At 49.4% G+C, this 23,084-nt stretch overlaps 1 protein-coding gene across 2 annotated transcripts in view; it reads left to right on the forward strand.

Annotated features, from left to right (window-relative positions):
* wwtr1 (WW domain containing transcription regulator 1) overlaps positions 1–23,084 on the forward strand; it is a 47,862-nt gene that overhangs the window by 8,414 nt on the left and 16,364 nt on the right. For both annotated transcript variants that reach the window (XM_088620834.1, XM_088620843.1), the window contains exon 2: positions 21,391–21,527. In XM_088620834.1, the coding sequence (XP_088476960.1) occupies positions 21,391–21,527 (137 nt within the window). The remainder of the gene's footprint in view (positions 1–21,390; positions 21,528–23,084) is intronic.

Genomic DNA, 23,084 nt, shown 5'->3' on the forward strand with positions numbered 1-23,084 from the left:
AAGACCCGTGTTTGAGCCTGCCAGCCCTGTAGCTGCACTGAGAGCTGTGTTTACCAGAGCGCGGTCTTGAACTCGGAGAACCATCTCTCGCCGCCCCGATGTGGGGAGGAGCGGAGCCCCGCTCCCTGGGCTGTGTGTGCTGGGGTGCAGCCGTGACAGATGTGTTTATCTCCACTGCAAGCCGGTGGGCTCCCGAGCCAGGAGGGGAATGTGAGCTCTTCGTCGAGTGGAAGAGCCGGCGGCGAGGCCGGCCGACTTCCTGTTTAAAGAGTGCTTAGGAAGAGCAGGAAAACCTGGTTGTTTCACTCACTCAGCTGCGTCTTTCTCGCTGGTCTCTCGTCGGCCGATCGAGGCTGTCGCAGTACAAGAGCTTCTTTGTGGCAAGAGCATGCTTAGAGCTCCGGGGCCTAGCGTGACTCTCGGACATAAATTGTATGGAAGCAATTAAACTTGAAGGAAATATCATGTGGGCTGAATTTAAACCTACGGGGTTTTATACTGAATAACGTTTGATCCGCTGTGCTGTACTCCTCCGTGTTCAGAGCCCTAGTTGGCAGCTGCACAGATCTGACAGAGGACAGGCTCCTCGTCTGGGAGACCTTCGTAATTACTGTTTCTAAAAACATCTCAGGGGTGCTGCGTCCCAACATCAGACTAATGCAAACGGTCTTGAGCTACGCTGTGAAGTTGCTGTGTTAAGACATTAGAAAAGGTCTTGCGTGTCTTGCAAGACTAACGAAGGCACGCACACGCTAAGTAGCACGGGACGCTAAGATCACGCCAACTGTTGACCACTTTCGTTTCTGACGTCTTTAGACACGGGGCTGCAGAGCAGTGCAGACAGTCGGGCCCCTGGAGTTACGATTGCAGTTCACAGTCTATTAAATCACGACTGGAGATTTTACATAGAATTTTGTTAACGTGTTCTAAGACTTTTTTTAAAAGAAGCATAACACTCCACTTCTTATCTACAAACCTTCCTTTTGCTCCTCTTATGGGGTCCTAATGTAGGGGGTCTTCAGAATCCCAGCCTCCGAGATTCCCAAGGGCTGTGTTGTGTGCCAGGCTCCACGTAAGACTGGGGAAGCCGATCGGGTGCAGACAGAACTAATTTCATCTCAACGCCCCCCACGGTTTCGCGAGGGGAAAGCAACGGAGCACCTGAGAGGTGCTCCCCAACTGCCGGTTGGGGTGTCTGGGAGCGAGACATGAGCCAGAAGATGCCAGTGGAAACTCAGTGGAAGTGCATTTAAAACTGAATACGGGAGGCGTGTCTTTACGCAAAGGGTTGTGGGAGCATGGCACAAAAGTGCTAGCCGTGTCGTTAAAGCGGGAAAACCTGGGGGCTCTCAAGCCGGACGAGGTATTTAGCGGGGCGCGGGGAGAGGCTGCCGGTGGTGGCGGCCTGTGTCGATGTGAACGGCCGCAGGTGAACTCTCGAGTTCTCGGGGTCAGCCTTTGGAGCTGCCCATCACCCACACAACAGCTGATGTGTTCATTTTCTCGTCCTCCCCCTGGCTCGGGCCTCCTGCTTCAGAGATATTCAATCCACAGGGCGGTTTGTTATTTATGGTGCCTGGGCACTAGACAGGGACTGCCAGACCCCAGTTGACTTTTGACCTTTGATGACCTTTTAAAAGGAGTTGCTTCAGTTGTTGTGGCCGTGGCTGAATTTAGAGTCCTGGCTCTTGTCTTCGGCCTTTTGTTCAGCGCCGGGCCTTTATTTGTCATTGGTCTCTGATGCATTCCTCTGCATTACAACTGTACTCTATTTTTAACACGTTTAATATCCCCAAAAATTGGCGCTGGTGCCTAGGGATTGTTCACTGAAAGCCCTTGTGCATATGCAAGGGCAGCATGTACAATGCTTACTACATCTTCCCTGCACGTAAATCTGATTTTTGCTGGAAAAGAGTTGCCCGGAGTGGCGTTTGAGTGACACAGACTCCGCCGGGCATTATCGCCCCCGACAGGAAGTGCTTTAGCTCGATTTGTTTTCGGCACGTGCGTCATTCTGCACGAGCATGCGTTTGGTGATCGACTCGCACCCGGGACCTCATGGAGGCCGCGACCTTGAGGCAGAGTGCCTCATGGGAAGACGGCTGTAACCCCTTAACAGCTTGGACGCAGGAGAATTCCGGCCAGCGAGGTTCATACGAATGAAGCCCGACTCTTTACATGACCCTGTCATGGCATGTTAGCAGCATTGCTTTACCAGAGTGTACCCTGATCCACAAAAAAAAAAGCATCCAGCTTTAATTTCCAGAGAAAATCAAAGCTGGACCTTCGGGTCCTGCTGCTGGTTCTGTTCCACGAAGCCTGTGGTTATGGCAGACGCCAGCCTGCACGGACCACGCGAATGGTAAAACTTTTACCCAACTCTGTGTGTCCATGTGCCTCAGCTTCCCTGCATTCCTCTGTCTGTGTTTTGCTTGGCGTGTTTCCGGAGCGTAACACGACTTATTTGTTCTTGTCCGTGTATTTCTCCACTTTGCCGCCATAAATAAAACCCCAGTGCCAAAGTTTACATATGGCAGTGCGGATAGACGTTTTATGTTCAGGACCAGCATTTTCCACTTGTCTCCCCCTGGCCTGGGCGCTCTGAAGCGATGGCTGTGAGGAGGCAGCGCGCGGGTCATTTCCTGTGTTACAGGAATAATGGCTGGAGGGACAGAGCAACCCGCCTTCTGGGCTCTGGGCTGTAAAAACAATAAACATGACTCAGAGGACTTCAAAAGGCGCCCGATAAAGAAAGAAACAGGATAAAGCTGTGGCTTACCTCACTGCAGAAAGAAGTTTTGTTTTCCCTTTGTTGTCATAATATCCTGTAGATTAGTGTTACCGACCAGTTTGCAACAATATTGTTTCTCAAAGCTGCAGATCGTGGTCTTGAAGTGAAGAGGGATAATCAACGGGAAACCTGTCTTAGTCTCTTCCCAGCGCAGTTTTTTGTGGGTTGTTGTCGGTTGTTTTTTTGCCTTTAGGTTGTGGGTTAAGATCTAAGGATGTGATTCTCAGAATCGAGTGCAGCTCTAGAACTTGTGTTACAGTCCTCAGTAGGTGATGACGCAGGGAATTTTGTTCAAGTTCCAGCAAACACTCTTTCTCGAGGGGACACATCTGTTAGCTTGAATAGAAAAAAAAAATGTTTTAAATTCATAATAGCCATGTCTGTCCCCTAATCACGACTTTGTGAAAGACGGAGAAGACTAGGAGGGCACCTGATACAAGTATTCACAATCCTCAAAGGCCCCCGACAAAGACAGCCCAGCAGAATGAACAGTGAGACACGAACCCAAAGATACCAGTGGAAACCATGTGAAATTGCATTTAAAACTGAGAACAGAAGGCACTTCTTCACACAAAGAGTTGTGGGAGTGTGGCACAAAGTACCAGCCAAGTTGCAACCTGGCGTCTTTCAGGCTGGATGAGATCTTTGCATCAGTTAGCTGCTAACAAACAGGCCTGATGGACTGAAATGCCTCCTCTCGTCTGTAACCTTTCTTATGTTCTTTTTTCCCCCTTGTCAGAATGAATGCTTTTCTTTCACCGAAGTAACATTATGCAGAACAGCCTGTGAAGCCAGCAAAAAACTTTCCCAGTGAAATGCCCTCTGCTTCAAAACCCAGAGAATTGTTTTGTAACTCCAGAAGCCCTGACATCTGTGCTGTAGACACAATGAATGTAATTATCCTTAAAAACAAATTCCCTGTGCCTTCGCGCTCCATGAGAGCTGCCAATAGTTTGCCAAGGGTACATAACAGAGACACAAGACATGCGGACATGCACTGGGAGAAAGCTTGCTATCATATCATAGTTTCACATGTTTTTGAAGGAAGCCGAAGAGCAGCCCCTTGTTGATTAGGCCCACGATGCCAGTGTGAAAATGTGAATATGACAATTATAGAAATATGGCCACATGGGTCGTTTTTCTTTTTTTGTCACTTCTGTCTGTGTTATTGGTAATGTCTGAAAATATTCGTGTTAAGAATGTGTGAAATCAAATCCAAAAGCTCTTGTGCTATTTCACTCTTAGCTTGAGAATGTGTAGAAAAATAACTATTCAGCTGGAACCTTTGTGTACAGCAGGACCGTCTGGATCTAGCTAGGTGGCTTCCAGTGCTGGTCCCAGCTTCATTGGAAAATTTGCCTTACGTTTCTTGTCACAGGCTTGCGATTTTGTTTCACTTACAGAGTTAAAGCTCCAACATGTGTAAGAGCTGGGCACACATAGTTCAGATTCATCTGACTGTTATCGAGTCGGTGGAGGGTTTGATTGTGTAACTGAAGGCTCGGCTGGAACAGGCGTCAAACCGACAGGCGCGTAAGCCACCAGGACCAGGATTGGGAACCACTGCTGTAGCTGGTTGACTTCCTAGCAGCTAATTGAACCAAAGATCTAGTCCGGCCGTTTCATGAAAGAATGCAGGTTGTCAGGTTGGACAGTGTGACTGGAAATCTAATTCCACACTCCCACAACCTCTGTACACAAAGGGAGTTTGGATGTCTAAACACTCCCTTTGTGTGAAGGGGTGCCCCCTGTTGTCAGTCAAAAGTGCCCTTCTTGGTGTTCACTTGATCTCTGATTCTCGTTTCATTACTGTTCTCCTCTCCTGACATCCCTCACAGCCTTGAATGGTGGTCATCCATCTTGTCTGGGATCTGCAGGTGGCTGATGAGATCAGTCTGGGATCAACAGAGGCGGTCGCAGTTCGGGCCAGGTGTTTCCCACTAGAATGAAGGGTTCTGGCGTGTTGATCAGGTCCCTGACCCACTGATGTTCTCGCCATACAGTATATACGGTTTTGAAGTTCTGAGATGAGAGAAAACTAAGACTGAGAAAACCAATATGAGACGATCCTGGTCAATAGTTGCTCATGAGTTGGTTTTAATGTTCAGATTCCTCATGTTGGCCCTGAGGACATCATCGAAGAGCTTTTCCAACCCTCCTCTTGTGCACTAACCTTGCCAACAGCGTCTCGGCCGATGAGCGGGATCTGAGTGTTAACGGCTCGTCCCTCAGTTCTGCTTCATCCCTGGGATTTGGCAGGTGTGGTCTGCGACCGCTGAGAGCTTGATCCAGAGGCCCGGTTTTGGCGGCGCTGACACATCCCTGCAGATTGTAGACTTTGGTGAGACGCCAGATCAGCTTGGCCTTGTCTTCCCACCAGCTTTGCTTCATATCAGGTCTCCTGTTCAGTCGTGTTCGCTTGACGTTGCTGTGCTGATCTCGGGGAAGTCCACTGAGTCAGCTTCTACTAAAAACTGGGGACTTTCATCACTTGAATCCACTACACTAGTATTCATCGCTGTCGAAGCCTCCAAGATGGTGGCCTGAGATACAGTATTCTCAGGGAGGTCTCACAGTATAACCAATCCTGTTGCTTCACCTCCGTTGCTAAATGCCAAAGCGTTTTGACACCTCTTTCTGAAGCCCTGACAAGAGGCACTCTGTTGTATCCGTGTATCATCACCAAAATGAGATAAGGGATGAGTATGAACGTGCAGCCTCTTACTTTTCAGGAGGGTTTCACAAAAGCAAGCAGTTGAAATCTTTTGCTTGAAGAAGAAATCCATTGTTTGCACTGCCCTCTGGAACGCAATTGAACATTTGAAAGTGCCTGTGTGACTCATCCCAGTGTTAGTGACTCTCCATCCAGCATGATGGCAGACCTGCAGAATAAAACACTCAAAAGGATGCAGGATATGTATATGAAGTATGGATATTGAGCATTGTCACGATCTGCTTAATTTTTTAATTTTGTAAAGTGTTAACATCGAAGGACACCATTGTGTGTTTTTCTCAGTGCTGTGAGTGCTGTGTGGTGTAGTGTGTGTGTGTGTGGTGTCTGTGCTGTGATGGCTGTGCTGTGTGGTGTAGTGTGTGTGTGTGTGGTGTCTGTGCTGTGAGTGCTGTGTGGTGTAGTGTGTGTGTGTGTGTGGTGTCTCTGTGCTGTGAGTACTGTGTGGTGTAGTGTGTGTGTGTGGTGTCTCTGTGCTGTGTGGTGTAGTGTGTGTGTGTGTGGTGTCTCTGTGCTGTGAGTGCTGTGTAGTGTGTGTGTGTGGTGTCTCTGTGCTGTGAGTGCTGTGTAGTGTGTGTGTGTGTGGTGTCTCTGTGCTGTGAGTGCTGTGTAGTGTGTGTGTGTTGTGGTGTCTCTGTGCTGTGAGTGCTGTGTAGTGTGTGTGTGTGTGGTGTCTGTGCTGTGATGGCTGTGTGGTGTAGTGTGTGTGTGTGTGTGGTGTCTCAGTGCTGTGAGTGCTGTGTAGTGTGTGTGTGTGTGTGGTGTCTGTGCTGTGATGGCTGTGTGGTGTAGTGTGTGTGTGTGTGGTGTCTCTGTGCTGTGAGTGCTGTGTGGTGTAGTGTGTGTGTGTGTGGTGTCTCTGTGCTGTGAGTGCTGTGTGGTGTAGTGTGTGTGTGTGTGGTGTCTCTGTGCTGTGAGTGCTGTGTGGTGTAGTGTGTGTGTGTGTGGTGTCTCTGTGCTGTGATAGCTGTGTGGTGTAGTGTGTGTGTGTGTGTGTGTGGTGTCTCTGTGCTGTGATAGCTGTGCTGTGTAGTGTGTGTGTGTGTCGTGGTGCTGTTGGGGAAATGGAGCTCTACAGTGTAACATGAAGCATGTGCACGTTCACTCTGCTGCTCTGTTCTATCCCAGCTCTTGCTCTCTCTCCCTGCCTCTCTCTCTCTCTATTCATCCCTCTGGAATGTGAGCAGTAGCTATGTGGGCGTATTGTTCACCACAAGAGAAAGGATTTATCAACCCAACTGCTTTTCTATACTGTCGGCATTTCATTCACCAGTCTAAATCAGTGCGTGTTTTAAGATAAGGAATGAAAATAGGATGCACGCTCTTTTAATTCCAGCTAGTGCTCTGGTGTAAGATATCGAACATTCGTTTCTTTTGTCAGAGACAGAGGACGTGTGTGTTTGCGGCCTTGCAGTGCGTATTATACAGTACATTTATTCTGTGCTTTGTGTAGGCAGCTATACATATACACTGTGCTTCTTTTGATCTGCTAAGATGATGGATATCACACTGTAGTCCCCTTTTCTTTAAACAATTCCTTTGTGTGGTACAAATGGATATTAAGAAATTGTATATCGGGGGGAATGCTGTAAGAAACTAGTTTTGAGGCACTTATCTTTTACAGTTTTCAAACTGGTGGTCATCTCTTGCAGATGTCTGAACATTACTCCTGTTCATCTGCAGTCACACCACTGAGCTGCACCGAGTCTGACGTGTTACTGGGACGGAACTTTGGAAAGATCAGGAGGACAGCGTTTTAAGACGCTGGGACACCGCAGTGCAGTCCTTGCGTTCAGTGCCATCTTTTTATTGATGGCCCGCGTGAGATGAGACCTTCGCCCCCTCCCAGCTGCTAAAACATTCACTCCTCTTTGAAAGCTCGCCCCTGCCTGACACAAGAGAAGGACGGTGCCCCTGTTTCAGAGAGCTTTAGGGTAAGAGTGTGGCGCTTAATCCCAAAACAACAAGCCTGCCCCCCCAAAAAAAAATGTAAAATTGTATATTCAGTTTTTCAGTCCAACAAATAAACTGAAATAATTCATGAGCTTAGAGGAAAACCAGGCAGACGCAAAGCTGAATTGGTGAGGGCGTGGGGCACTCTGCTGTGTGGGTGAGGGAGTGCTCCGTGATCGATTCTTCACCTGAGGGTGATCTTCGCTCCGGTTTTCATTTCAAGCTCCAGCCAGTGTCTCCGATGCCAGGCAGGCGTTGGAGAGGGGCCGCAGGATGGCTCGTCTTGCAGCCGAAGTGCTGTGGAACCTTTTGTCCTGATGAGGGTCCTCTTGGTTACACATTAACGTACCTGATTTTTTTTGCAAAGACAAGCCCTCTGCTTGCAGGGAAAGAGAGGAGGAACGGTCGTCTCGCTCTGAAAGAGCAGTGGAGCCCTGTCCCCAGGCGCCTGCACGAGCCCAGTGTCGGCTCAGTGGCTTTGTGTCTTATTATTAGACCTGCAACATTACACCCTGCTTCTTGGAACACTAGGAACTTAAAAGAAGATAAAAAAGAGTAGAAAATGTATATTTTTCTTTTGCCTGTGCTGGTAGACAATGAAGCCCTTTCACGAACATTGGCAGAGGAACAAAACTTGTGATTTCTTTTTTTTTGTAAATAAAATCATATGAGATAATTATAGCCCAACCTCTTGTCTCGCGTAACAGTGTTGAGTGGACTTCAGGCAGTTCCCAGACTTTTCTAATCCGTTTAATAAAAATTCAGATTACAGTGGTTTTCTTGAGACCCCTATAGACAGCGTTTGTTGTGTCTGTGTAGCCAGAGGTTATGGACTGAAAGACACTCTTCAGGTGGATTCTTGGGTATCTGGTGCTGCTGATCTAAGCAGTGGAGAACGTTATTATTACAGATTATAGATATATTATAGACATTATAGAAGAAAAATTAATAAACATGTCTTTTAATTTTTTCTGTCACTGCAGTTCATAGTGTTTGGTGTGTGGATAGCCAAGAATAACTCAAGTTGAGGCTAACAATCAGACAATGTTTGTGGTACAAAGCCGGATGGAAATTGCAAAAATCTTTAAAAAGGGCACTATGGCATTACTAATGTTCTTTTTCCCCCCCAAACATGATCTGATTGTTGTCAAATTCTCTGCCAAGCAGGTGGAATTAAAAAAAAAAACAACAACTCCCAAGTTTGAAAGGCCAAAAAGAATGGCTATTTACCGAGTACAAAAGAGATTTAATTACAGAGATCAGTGTTAATAATAAAACAGTCTGTACTTGCCAGCCTTCATTCCAGAGGAGGCTGTAAATTATTTTTCTAAAAAGGAGCATAGATATAAAGAATGAAGAAGAGGCTGGTAACTCTAGAGCAGGAGGTCTCTTACTCTTTGTGCCAAAATATTCATCATAAATCCGCTGTGAAAAAGAGACAAGTTTCTGTGTGGAGCCTGACTTCATTTCCATGTCTGCTGTGAGCTTATTAACAAAGAGCTCTTTGTGCAGAGACGTGAAGTTTAATTTCAGTCGAGTGATTTATTATTTTGTTTCAGGAGTGCGTATGCCGTGTGCTCTTGGGGCGAGCTGTTGTGTACGTCCTCGGATTGTCGGATTGAAAGGTGAAACGCTGCTGTTGTCGGGTCCCGGATGAGACCACATGGCGAAGCGAGAGAAACGCGCGTGGGGGGGGGGGGGGGCGTGCGTATAAGAGAAAACTTTGATTTAAAAAAAGGGGGCATTTATCCTTCATAAGAAGAGGTGGCAGTGACTAGGATTGTCTAACCAGAGAAGCTGGTGAATAACTTCTGGCTTGAATGACGCCACTGATTTATTCAGAGACTAGCATGTCAAATTTTGGAAACCTGCGATCAAGCGTATTTGGATCAGTTCGTTGTTCTTGTAGGCCCGCATTTTGAGGTAGTGGCAACACAGCCTCACCTGTTCAGGCTATTAAAAATACAGCAGTGCTTCTGCCAGGAGAATTATCACATCCTGGCAAATCGTGCTGCCCATTGCTTTACTTACAGACTAATAACCTAGGTGTTTTGTGTAGTGCATCTCAAATGGGCTTCAGTACGTGCCCAAAACATTGCTGCTTTAGATGGTGAAGCTGCACATCAGCTAGTACAGGCCAGAGTCAGTGAAGAAACCTTAATGGGACTGGGTGGCCAAGTGAAGCCGAGGCCTGGAGTGCTCTGATGCTGGAGAGCTGCAGGAGCTCTCCTGCCTCCCCCAGCCAGGGTCAGCGCCCAGACAGCAGACACCAGTCTCTTTATCTTGGAAGTGCGCTCCCTGGGCACAGAGCTCTCTGTCCAGCCTGCTGCCAAAGTCTGTTTTTGATGGCAGCAGGACCGTTTTTCCTAGGCTCCGGCAAACAGCGGCTGTCTGGCAGGGCCTTCTGGAAACAGCGCTCTTCCAGATGAGCAAGGTGACATGGCTGGAAGTGAGGAGAGGGGAAATGTCTGTGTTTCAGCCAGTCGTTCACTGGAGCTTCTGAAGAACTCCCATTATGTTGAGCTGAAACCTGGCACGGTGATGCGCCTCTCTCGAGTGCCTGTTCTTGTGATTTTCTAGTTTGTGCCGAGGCTGTGCTTTTGAGTTCCTTGAGCAAATACTGCATAGTTTGCCAAGTTTAGAAATGTCTTTTTGTTAATGATCTTTGAACATGCATAGTGTAAGAGACCCGTTTGGCCAAGAGGTACATTTATGAGATTGTGACATATATGAAGAATCTGGCGTTTGTGTTTCTTTGCAGCTGGAGTTGAATCTGTGTTTCGGGGTTCAGAACTCCTCTGTACATCCTAATTGAAAATAATTGGTTGGTGTACATTTTCAAACACGATCTGCAGAGAATCCTAGAACCCTGGAATGTTGCTCGGTGACCGGTTAATGGCCCATTGCCATGGCGATGTAGAAAATGCAGCTTAAGGTCTGCAGTCCATTGCTGCTGCATTCCTGACGCTAAAGAGAGGGCTTGCACCTCTGGGTCGCTGAGGTACGGCCAGGAATCTGGTGGCCAGCGTTTTTTGTGAGCTAATTAATTTAGTGACCTGGAAGCTGGAGGTTGTGAGAGTGGCTTCTGCTGGGCCCTGATGGCTTTATCCCCAAGGTACTAACACCATGGAGCCCCCTGTCCCCTGGCACTGGGGTGCCTCGGGTCAGGGGGTCACCCCTTCATGGTCATTCCTGCCTTTAGTGGATCTGTTGTCTCATCCCGGGGTAATTAAGCAGGGAGCTTGATTTCAGAAGGAGCCTGCTTTTATCCTTCGCCCAGTTCTATTTTTAAAGGAAGAGCTGCCGGCTCAAATACTCGGCCAATTGCTCCATTTCATCAGCGGATCGGCGTCACAGAGGTCACCTGTCAGTACGGTCAGCCCACTGTCCCTCCTGCAGGCGTCTTGCCTTCAGAGGGTAATGACCGGGCCCATCCTCCAGGACTTGGGCACCGAGACTGAGACCCCATGGGTTCTCCTCTTGTTGATGGTTGAAAAAACATGAGTGTTTATTTTGTCATCATTTCATTGGAAGTCCAGAGTTAAATGTTTTTTTTAAATAGGAAGAAAAGGCCGAATTAGACACGAAGTGGCGTCACTTGGAGTGATCACCCATTGGAAGAGAACGGTTAGAAACAAGAGGGAATTGGGCCATCTGACTCATTTAGCTAACTGATCTCGGCCAGAGCGGTCTGGACTTTGAGAACGTGGCTGAGCAGCCTGTTCCATTCTCCCGCCACCGTTTGTGTAAAGCAGTGTCTCCAGTTCACATCTGTCTCTGCTCTGCTTGTGCCGAGTCCTGCTGTCTTGATTAATTTGCGAAGTTCCCATGAAGAGGCACCTCCATCTCATTACTTCTCCAGTTACCGTGTTTTACAAGAGCCGTCTTGCTGTGCTGTCTTGGCACAAGTTTAAACACAAGCCCCCCACTTAATTTCAGACTCCCAGCATTGTATAGCCTCTGTTACGTAATTTTATGCATGTGAAAAATCTAATAAAACCCAGCAAAAATACAGACACGCAGGCTTTGCAGAAGCTCTGAAAGGTGCCTTTTTCTTTAATCAGATTTGGTTTTAAAGGTAATTGCTCAAGTCACCCCAGCAATTGGTATGCCATTTAATACTTTCAGACCGCTCCAGTGTCAAGCATGCCCTTGAAATGTCTCACTGTCGCCTGTCAGTTAATAAAAATGTATTGGAACAAGGGGTTAATTATATGCACAAATCCCCGTTACGAGTTCAGAAAAGGGGGTGCTATCCATAAAGCTGTGCCCTGAAACATTCGAGCTTTTTGAGATTCAGTCTGACAATTTTCTTCTTGTCTGCTGCTGAGCTGGGGTCAGAAAGTCTGCGAGGCGTCGCACACACTGGGCCTGGAGCCAGATTCTACATGTTATAATATTCAATATGGCTGAATGATGCGTTTGTTTCTGCCTCGCGGCGCTGGCGCTGCTGCGTCAGGAAGTACTGGAGAAATTAATTTGACACGGGGAGGGGGAAATGAGCCTTAATAGTTTAAACTGTAATTTTGTCCGGGACTGGGCGAACGGGTAGCGGGTCTGAATCGCAAGCTGGGAGTTAAAGCTCACGTGAGATATTTTTCTAAAGGCGGAGCTCCGGACATCAGACTTGAAGACGGGGGAAGACTCTCCTAGAACGTGTTCTTGAGCTTCTGTATCTCGAGGGCTGACTGTTAGGCAATATGGAGTCAAAGAGGCTTTGCTCTGCTGTGATCCATGGCATTTCGTTCTCTTGTCGGTTGAATAACATGTCAATAACCTGTTTTTTTTTTTGCGGGGGGGCTGACATGTTGGTTGGGTCATATCTTATCGACCAGTGTGTGTGTTCCACAAAGTGGTCCATTTTGGGGGGTCTTCTGGAGCCAATGTGTTTGCGGAGGAGGCTGCTGGAACCCCCCAAAAACAAGATCCAATGGGTGTTAATTCATTCGCGGTCTCTTGTAGTTGCAGATGAACGGAGAGGGAAGGCTCGGCTGCCTGTGGGTGTGGTTGGTTTGGGCACTTGGTAGAGAGGTGTTGTGACCCCCGGGCAGGTCCAGTCCGCAGCTCCAGCAGGGTGTGGGCTCCACACTCTGAATGCCTCGGGGCTCCTCGAAGGGCTGATAGCCGCAGATCATGGCCACACAGAAGCTATAGTTAGAATGGCCAGCCAACAGCTGGTGCTCAGGGCTGCTCCCAGCAGCTGCTTCATCAGTAACAAGAGGAGCCACCCATAGTGCTTTGCAACAACTGGGGAAAACCAGGCTCATCCTCGGAGCTCACAAGCATTTTAGGATTGCACTAAGAATAAATGCTTCTAATATAGCCTGGGATACTGTGACCTTGATAACAGGGGTTGCAGAGCGTTTTTAATCTGTGTACGTTGCTTTGAGCCCAGATAACGCACGTCCCTGCCCAGATCTAGGTGCTCTCTTGGTTACACAGCACTCCTGTAAGTCAATTAAAGAACTCCTGTTTGTCCATTTCGGTTTTAAACCTCAAGTACGGCTGCCTAGCAGTTCCTAAATTGATGTTGGCTCTTTAATCAGTGGGCTTTCATTTCTAGGGAGTTCATGGAGTCCATGGATGTTTTCTTGTTTTCCTTGCCGAATACAGTGTGTATGTTACTTTACTGAATGTGCTCAGAGAGGAACCTGCTGACGTCAAACTGGGACAGTGTGCACATGGCTCAGGTGTGAAATCCGACTTGGGTAAAATCCCAGATCTTTTTCACAGCTGTCACAGCAGCGTCAGGGGTGTTTGCAGACAGCCCACGACTCATCCCTGGTAGAGCGATTGTGCTCATGATGTGGGCGACATGGGGGTAAAATCACCTGTAAATCGCCTCAGAGTCTGGGTGGAAGTGTTACAGTTATGTAACTAATTCCCGAAACCAATTATGTTTGGGAGAGCTCGGGTGGAGCAAAGGGCAGGAGACGCCAGACCCTCCAGGAATGGAGGTGGAGAGTCCTGATGCTGTGACACAGGGCTGGGCAGAGTCTAGCTCATGCGCCAGGTTCCTACGGGCTCCAGTCAGGCTTTCCAGTCAGTGCCCCTGATTCAGACCCGAGGAACACCGCAGACCCCACTTCTTGTCCACCCAGTAGTTTCAGTCCAGACACGAGGGTCTGGGGCACCTCCAGTCCCCCCTGTGCTGCAGCGCGCTAGTGGCCATATTGATCCCCACTAATGAGTTAAAGCAGGCGGAGTAGTCCTGCCCTGGGCCCTCGGAAGGTCGGGCTAACGTACGCTGGGCGGAGCACCACGCGGATCAGTGTGCGATCTGGGTTTTCAGAGGTCCCCCAGGAGGCGGTGCAGCCCAGGACCTGTCCTCTGGACTCCCTCGGGGTCACTGCTCACCTGAGGGACCCGGACGCTGACCCCTGCTCCTCCTGCTCCTCGGCTCCCTGGCGCTGGGAGGGTTAACGGGATGGTCTATTAATAGAACGCATTCCATTTCCTGCTCGCCACCTCCCTTCCCATTGTGTAATTGAATTTAGTGCATCTGCTTCCAAACTCTGCAGCTGGTGTTCCTAAATGCGCAGCTCCAGCTCACCACAATTTGAAGGCTCGATCCGAGCTCTCTCTTTGGGTTGGGTGGTTGGATGTTTGTGCCGTTTTGTTTTTTTTATAAGACTTTTTTCGTCGAGCCTGCACCCTGGGTTGTTAAAATAAGAATAAAACTGTGCTGATGCCAGAGCTTTGAGGAAGTGGAGAAATCCATACTTTGCGCTCCTGTTTTTAATTAACCAGTGGAGCTAAGAGCTGGGCCGAAACCTTACCATGCCAGTGCTGTGGCATCATTTTGTTTCATCTGGTCAGTTTGCAAATTAATTTGTTTGCGAGTCTGTAAACCCAGAGTCCTGACAGGAAATGCCTTGTTTACTGTTGAACAGGCAGATTTTTAAAGGCTTCTCTGTTAGGAGTTCTGACTCTAGAAATAGCCTCCGGAGAAAATAAACTCAGGAGAAAAAAAAGGGGTATTGACCTTTTCTGTTGGATGTTGGGGGAAGTATCTTCAGCTCTGGTTGCGAATCTCATGGCTGGTGTTTTGGGGGAGTTCAGGCTCTTCCTTGATTGGTGTGGGAAATGATCTGTGAGCTCATGAGCAGCACCCATGTGTCTCTGTGAAACGTCAAGTTCTTGATATCCCAGTTATGACATTAGAGTAACCTGCTCAGGCTGGGCCGGTCTGACTCGGGATAGGTACGACTCCACAGGGACTCCGCAGCGTAGAGCTGGTGTGGGGATCTGTATGTTTTCTGTCTGAGCTAGATACCATAGTCAGAACTGCAAATTCGAATCCACTCTATGAATTTTATTCTTTCTTTTTGCATTGACTTACTGTGAACACTAAAACTTTTGATCATTTGGAAAATTAGCTTTAACATGTCAGGGATGGAAATAACCCTCTTATTGTATAGTGAGATACAGGGTACATACAGTATAGTATGTATTGTACAATGTGATACAGAGTAAATATGGTATATGGTTTAGTGTATATTGTACAGTGTGATATAGGGTATATAAGGATGACTCTGATCCACTCGCAGTTTTACAAGCTTGAAGGTTTTGCATGAAACCAAAACTACAGTAGATTTTTAAGTCTTTTGTTTCCAGTAAACATGTTGAAAGATGCTTTTTCGCTTGATCTATTAAACTGGGAAGAACCAGGAGTCTAGATATCTCTGAAACGTTAAAGAACTGAAACCCCAAAGGTGATTCCGTTGTCTGTTACAGTTGTTTCAGAGATGGACACTCAGTCAAGACATTCGGCAGCGACAGACAGGTGTGTCCCATGGGGGGTTGAATGCAGTTTAGTCCTGTTCTGTTGCTATGAATATTCAGCACTTTGAGCATATATAAATAAAATAGTGTTATTATATCTAAAATATATTGTGCAGTTGTTACCTTATTTCATTCTCTGATGTGTAAAAGAAACCCACAGGTCATGCAAAGTAAATATCGGCGCTTACAGGTTATCAGCTGCTAAGAGAAGCAAGAGCTGTGTAAATAAGCAGCTTTCATTCCTACACTTGCAGGCAGAGACACCTTGTTTCCCTTTTGCAGTGAGTCAAGGCCTTTTCTCTTTAAGTTCTGATAAGAGGTGTTAACTGTGCTCAGCACGTCCCCCCCCCCTCATGAACCAGGTGCTCGCTCAGTCACTTTGAAACGAGCTCTGCGCCAGACTCCACTTTCTGGCTCGGCAGATGTCAGGCAGTCAGACGGGCTTCTGTGACGCTGAAAGGTTGTTTTTTCGGGGCAGTGTTGTAAATTCTTGCAAAATAAAGGAGAGGTGATCACAGCCGTGATTATAAACAGGGGTGTGTTTAACTCTGAGTATCTGTATCAAGGTTTTTTTTTTAAAGGAGCCAACCTAAACATACGCTTTTGTAATGTTGCCACGGCGACAGACAGCCCAAGCAGTTGAAGAGGTATCAAAGACAAACCAAGGAGAGCAGAAATTAAAAAAAGTTTCAGAAAACAATTTTCAGGCATTTACCTTGTAGACGTGTTCTCTAAATATATAATTTACCCCCCCCTCCACCACCACCACAGCAAAAGAGAACAAATGAAAAACTGGGAGTGCAGCAGGAGGCCTCTAAATACAGGGATCAAAAGCAGAGACAGTCTGACTCCTTCAGCTCCCTGAGCGCTCTGGGGGACAGTCAAGTATCACAGGGGGTCCTGAGAAGTAATTGTTAGTACTGGTTTTAACGGCGCGTTTTCAGTTCAGTGCTGAAGGCGCCGTGAGCGCGGCGCTGTGCTCGGCGTGTGGGTCCCCGGGCGGGCGTGGCGGGGGGGCTCTCCGCTCTCCGCGCCCGGGAGCGTGACCGGCGCAGCTGCCCCAGTATCCCCAGCCTCAGCATCTTCGCCCAGCCCTTTTATTTTTAGACCGCTCTCCCACATTCTTGGAATGGCCCGCCCGTCGGGGCTGACAGCACGTGGCACTGAGCGCTCCACCGGACCCCGGACACTCCGATAATATTATTTCATCCACGCTTTCCTTCCCTGTGTGAGCTGGCCGAGGGCTGGACACGGCCGTCTCATTACCTGCCCAGCCGTTACTGCGCTGGCGTAGATGGTGGCTTTAGTGCGGTCAGGCGGTCCGTGTGCATTTCTCCCTTTTTTGGGAGCTTTGTTTTCAGATCTGCCTCCGGTTCTCAGTTAATAACTGTCTCTCCTTCTCCCAGTTCCACGGTGGGGGGCGCGGCATGTGTGAGCAGTGGGGTGCAGGAGTCTGGGAGAGGGGACACACGTGCTCTGTCCCCTGTCTCTGCTTCAATGCCCTTCCCCCCCCAGAGACCAGCCTGTACGGTCTCGTCCCACCAGAGCCGAGTCCAGACCAACCTGGAGCCCTAGCTAACTAGTTTCCCTGGCGCTCCGACAGGAAGAGCTCTGCTCTTCCGGAGGCCGTGTGCGGCTGGCGCAGAAGTGTTGTTCCAGCCACCCGGTTCCCCCTCTCCAGTGGGACACGTTCCTCCCTCGCGCACAACGGCACGGAGCTTCCCGGAACGGTTTGCACCGCGAGCCGGGTTTATACGCTCCGGGTAGAGAGGGAGAGAAGAGGCGAGCCGCCTCTGTGTCAGATCAGGCTTTGATCTGGAAGGAGAAAAACGCGCTGTTCCTGTTCCGAGAGGGCATCGCAGGGCGAGGGGAGGAGCCAGCCACTGATGGGGCTTCCTGCCGTCACGTCAGCGCACGCATCTGTGGCCCCGGGAAGGGGGGCGCAGTTACGGGGGGCTTGAATCGGCCGGGCCGTCCCGACGGGGGCGGCTCGCCTCGCAGAGGGGGCTGGTGAGGAGCAGCCCGTGCCCCTCGCAGCTGCCAGACACCTGCTCGGCCCCCCAGGGGCTGCAGCACGGACACCGGCGTCCAGGCCCGGCCCCTGGGGGGCCCCAGGAGGGGCTCTTCCATCTCCTGCTGCCTGCGGGGTCTCCGAGGGGGGGGCTGGAAATTCGCTGCCATCCCGGGAGTTAGCCTCACACGCACGCGGAAGTCATCTCTTCGAGTCGGAGAAAGTTCAGTGTCCTGCCACGTTGCCGGGGACTGGGAGAGCTGGGAAAGTTGAGTGGTGCAAATGGGCAGTAGTAGCAGTGTAGGTAAGAGCAGGAGAGACGGGGTGTTTTGTGTGTCCTTTGACCCAGGGAGAGCTTCGCGAGATGGGCAGGCCTTTCAGGAACGCGGAGCCGAGGTTCCCTGGGGCAAATGTTGTGGGAGGCGGCCCCTGTCGTGCGGAGATGTGTGCCGGCTTTCTTTCCTTGCAGAATGACCGGTCAGATGTTCTGTGAAGTCAGCCATGTGCCCGAGGTTTGTGGAGTTATCCCTTCAGCAGGGCACGGCTGTCTTGTTAGAGTCCTCTGTGGGCAATGGCAGGGCCGGTGTTGTGTAATAGCCGGGCTTTACCAGCAGAAAGTTAGGAACAAACAGGTTTCCTGGCGTTCCACAGACAGGGAGCAGCGCAGCAGGAAGTGGCTAATCTCTTGAGCTGGCGGTGAACAGGCCCGGGTGAGTCATGGCCTGTGGGCTGCTCTTTGTGCAGGGTGACTCACCGATTAGTTCCTGGTGCTGCACGAGTTTGCCTCCCAAGTGCCTCTGTGTACAAACAGGCCCGCGCAGCCCCGATTCCCGGACGCGCGGCCCGAGCTCCCGAGACCGCGGCGGGCCGCGCGGCTGAGCTGGAGAAGGACAGCGGGGATCTGAACCTGTGGACTCCGTCCTCAATCACAGAGGCCTGCGGCCGAGTGGGTCCAATCAGCAGGCAGGAACGATGCTCTCCTAACGCAAGAGCAGCACACGTGCCGGTGTTGAAGTGAAGAGTGAAATATGTTATTGAACAAAGTCCCAGGCACCGAAAAGTGGCTCAGGACGAAGGGACTGGTGCAGAAATAATTCCGATTTTTTAAACAAAGCACCAGAATGGGATTTCGGTTTTCATATCCTCAGATATATTTTGAGGTTAGCTATTTTGGCAATAGCAGTCGTGACAGGGATTGTGCAGCTGAGAGGAATGAGATAGTTTCACCACTGTCACCCCTGAGGAAGACCCCCTTTTTCCAGGTGACTGCTGGGGGTCTTTGCACACCCTTTCTCTCGACGCGAGACGCGGGTCAAAGTTCGGGAGTTGCTGTGCCGAGTTTGGCCCACAGGGGCACGAGGGAAGAAGCCCTCAGTCAGGGCTCGAGGGTTGGCACTGTGCAGAGACTCGGGCCAGAAGCCGCCCTCACACATACTGGCTTTGCCTGAGACGCAGACACTCACACAGCCCCCTGTGAGCATTCAGACACTGGGTTAATGGGGTCATTACACCGCCCTGCCACCGGGGGCGGTCCACCACACCGTAGTTTGTTTTTCCAGCAGCTCCTGAAATCTGGCAGGGCTGGACACGCGTTGCTCAATAATGCATTTCTCAGTCTCCCTGGCTCGAGGTCTTAAAAGGGATTAGTATTCAGATTCTTCCTCTCCCAAGCTCAACACCACAATCCTGAGGGATCTCTCCCCAGACTCGACTCCGTAATCTGTCTGCGTTCTGAGGCCCAAATAAACAGTTTTAAGGGCGGCAGAGATTTCTGAGCAGTACCTGCCAGCAAGGTCAGCGGGCGGCTCTGTCCCCGTCTGTGTGAGAAACCTTTGAGACGGGGAGACAAAGCCCTTGTTCAGGAATGCCAGCAGACTGCCAGGGGCTTAGTCTGTAAGGTGCCAGGCTTCACAGTCTGTGACAGGTTGAGCCAAAGAGATGTGTTTTCCCAGGGCTTGTGCGCTGGGTGTCGCAGGTTTTAGCACAATTCCAGCCCGACGGCAGACCACCGTCTGGAGAGTGATATCACACTGGGGTAGACCATACCTTTTCGGACAATGGGAGCACTTTCGCTTTTACTTTTAGCGTAGTAAATTTGAGTAAATCACGTATTTCTGAGCCTACAGGGAGAAACCAGAACGGAGCTAGGATTTTTGTGCCTCTCGTTCTGTAAAGGCCGGTGTGAGCAGCTGAGATTTTGTGGCCTTTTCAGAACCCGTAATCCCCTACCTGATGGACCTGTTATGTTAGTAACTTATCTCAGCGTCACTTTGTTCAGGTAGAACGCTTGTGCCTAAAAGCTGGGGGAGTTGGAAAAGAGAGGTTACAGAGAGTTCACTTGAAGATGCTTTTTAAAAAAAATGACATTTATTACTAATCTCATAAGAAGGCAGTCAGACCACCAGTAACTTCTTGCTGAACTTCATTGTACATGTACGTTTACTTCTGGAGTAGGAAGCAAAATGAAATGCATAGTATTTTAAACTGGTGTTAGTCCTTGACGTCGGAGTGAAACTTAAAGGGCTTTGGATGCTCTCCTCTCGGAGCTCGCAGTAGAAGAGGAGCTGTGCCTGGGTTAGCGTGCACAAAAATGTGGGCCAGCCAGAATTTCCCGTAGCGCGGAGACAGGTGTGGGGCGCCTGTCGCGGGGAGGAGGGGCAGAAGCAGCGATGCGGGCTGGGGCACGAGGGTGGGAGAGGGGGGGTGGCGAGTGGCGGCAGAGGTGGGGAACAGAAGGAAGGTTCCCCCCTGGTCCGTCTGGTACTTAATAGTCGACTGATTCAAAGACCTCATCCACACCCGGAACAGGCTCCACATCCGATACGTTGTGTTTCTTTTCTTCTCTTTTCAGCAGGGAATAAACCTTCACTTGTTCCTTTGCTAGGGTATGATTTACCTTTGTGTAAAACAGTGCCTCCTGTCCTGATTGGAGGGTCCCATTCCACTGTTGCTTCCTATATGCCCAGTTATTGGCTTCAACAACAGGGCTGGGCAGCTTGTTCCACACTCCCACCACCCTTTGTGTAAAGTAGTGCTGCCCCTACCCCAGTCCTGATTGAAGCACTTTCTTGATGTATGCGAGGCTATCATTTACCTGTGCGTAAAGCAGTGCCCCCTGTCCTGATTGGAGGGTCTCATCCTGCTGTTGCTTGATATGTGCTCGGTTATTGGCTTCAATCACAGGGCTGGGCAGCTTGTTCCACACTCCCACCACCCTCAGTGTCCCCCCTGACCTCGTGCCGTCCTGATGAGAGATTCTCATCCTCATAAGAAGCCAGGGTTGTGTCCCTCAGGTCTCGTTGGCTGTTTGAACTCAGAAACAGAGGAGGAGGTGGCCGCCTGTCTTATTGTGCTGTGAAGGGAGATGTGTTGGAATTAAAATCTGAACCCTATAGTGTAACACACCGTTTATTTCTTTGTTGCCAAAAAATAAATAAGAGCCATAACCAGAACAGTTTGCTCGGTGGTGCCACGGCAGATTAGAATGATTCAGTTAATTCCCATCTTTAAAAAACAAATGTCAGTCATTTTTGCTCGGTCTCTTCAGAAAATGGCCGCAGGACGTGTCTGGAGAGAGTAACCGTTTAGTCTGAGCCGCGCTGACAGAAAAGTTTTTGTGGTGTCTAAATGTTTTCAACGATCGAAAACGGAAAAACGGAAAGCTGCTCTCCGATTGTGCAGGTTCATCGGTTGCAGTCTTTTGAGTTGACCTGTTGACCTACTGGACCAGCATCTTACTGCTCTGTACCAATCTGTCTTGTATGAGCCCAGTGGAATATTTAAATCTAAGTCAATATAATTTTATTTTAGATTGTGCTTTTTTACAGTTGATGTCATCCACCATGAAAAAGGTTTTGCACAGAATGGAAATGTTGGCTGAATGAGAAGGGTTTACATTTATAATTAGACCATCAGAAAGGTCCCAAAACGATGAGAGGAGCCCACTGGGCTATTCCAGCCCCGTTGGGTTGCCAGTGGCTACAAAACCAGAGGGTCTCGCCCAGCTGTGACAGCGTGTCCGGGCAGCACGTTCCACGCCCCCGCCGCCCTGGGTGTAAAGAAAGCCATTTCCGTGGGCGGACACTGACTTGGCGTTCCCGCGCCCTCCTCTCTCCGCAGCCACGTCGAGAAGGTCACCACATGGCAGGACCCCCGCAAGGCCATGACGTCGGCCGTGACCCCGATGAGCCTCCACGCCCCGGCCCCGCCGGCGCCGGTGCAGCAGAGACCCATGGCCCTGTCTCAGCCCAACCTCGGTGAGTGCGTCAGGCGGGGTGGGTGTTTGAAGAGTGCGCAGGAGCTGCGGGGCGGGCCGGGGGGGTGGCTGTGAGCCCCCAGTTGCTCTGCACCCCTCTGGGACTTGGCTGTGGAGCAGCGTGGCTCACAGGCCTGCCAGCAGCTGGCCATAGGAATGGGCTGTAGCTGTTACCCCGCCCAGCGTGGCTTCTCCACTGGCTGCTCCACGCCTCGCTTTTAATTAAATCAGTAATGAGACGACATTTATGGCCCTCATAAAATACAGCCTGGTAGCAATTTGAGGAGAGGGTAATAAAATGTGTTAACTCCAGCGTCGCTGTAATCTTATTCGTTTCTGACCTGATCAGGATGAAACAGCACGGTTTTGTGATTTTAAAACTTCTGTGTTTTCTGGCTTCCAATCAGAACATGCACAGTGTTCCAGTCGGCTACTAATTCATTGTTGCGTTGAATTACAAAATCCGTAGTTAATTATGGTTGAGTTTGTGTTTGAGAATCCTTATTGTCATGATGACTCGCTTAACGTTAAATTAGGAAAGCGCCCGGGTGTAGAAACTAACTTAGATTTCTCTTCACACTCGGCTTGATGAGTTTCTCTGAATCTGCTGCTCACTTTGAAGTGGCCAGACCAGTTTTGGGCAAATAGATCAGGACACTAATGATCAGATGTTACTAACGCAGGAAACTTGAATATGATATGACCTTTTCTTGCATTTTTTCATAGCCTGACATTTTGTAACTGGAACAAAACCCTAATACTTGGGCTGGTTTGTCACAGCTGTCTCTCCAGTCAGATATTAAATGGAAGTTTAAGGAAATCCGTGCCATTTGTTTTAGTGGGATATATTTTTGTAATCCCCAAGAACAGTAAACAACAATTACCTTTTCATGAGGGAGACAGTCCCTACTCCCCACGCTAAGAGCTAGAAAAGTTATTTAAGAGGAATCCAGAGAGTCAAAATGCTGGTAAACCTGTTGGAATACATTAGCTACTGCGATGTACGTTATGAGGATCGTTTTTTGACGTTTTGCCACTGAAGGAGGGATTTAAGAAATACTGCCTTGTGGCGTTTGTTTAGCCTTCTTCATCCTTTGTTAATCAGTACAGTAAATGAGGACCAAATGTGTGGCTCGTTAGGCTCTTGATGAAATGGAAAAATGTGTCGTCGGCGCGGTTCGCCAAGAGCATTTGTATGACTGCAGTTGCTGAAAGGCTGAAAAAAACCTTCCAAGAAAACCAGCCCTGAGCAAGCAGGTGCTCGAAATCAAAAGGTTCTTCCAGGGCTGCACAGTGAGGAGAGCTGGTTTTCTTTGCAGCGGTCCTGGGTGTGCGTAGCCGAGAATGAGTAACGTCCTTTCACGCGGTCTGGCTCCGCGGCACGTGACTCAACTGGGATTCCCGTATGTGTGTACCAGGCTACATTTCCTGGTACAGGTCCTGTGTGAATGGAGTCGGTCATCCTGAAATAAAGGACACGTCCACCGCACTGACAGAAGCATGTGATCGCCGAACAACTGTTTCAGAAGAATTGGACAGAGCCCCATGCTCCTCCCTG

This window comes from Lepisosteus platostomus, chromosome 2 (genome assembly GCF_059453375.1).
Source record: "Lepisosteus platostomus isolate fLepPlt1 chromosome 2, fLepPlt1.hap1, whole genome shotgun sequence".
Taxonomy (NCBI): Eukaryota; Metazoa; Chordata; class Actinopteri; order Semionotiformes; family Lepisosteidae; genus Lepisosteus; species Lepisosteus platostomus.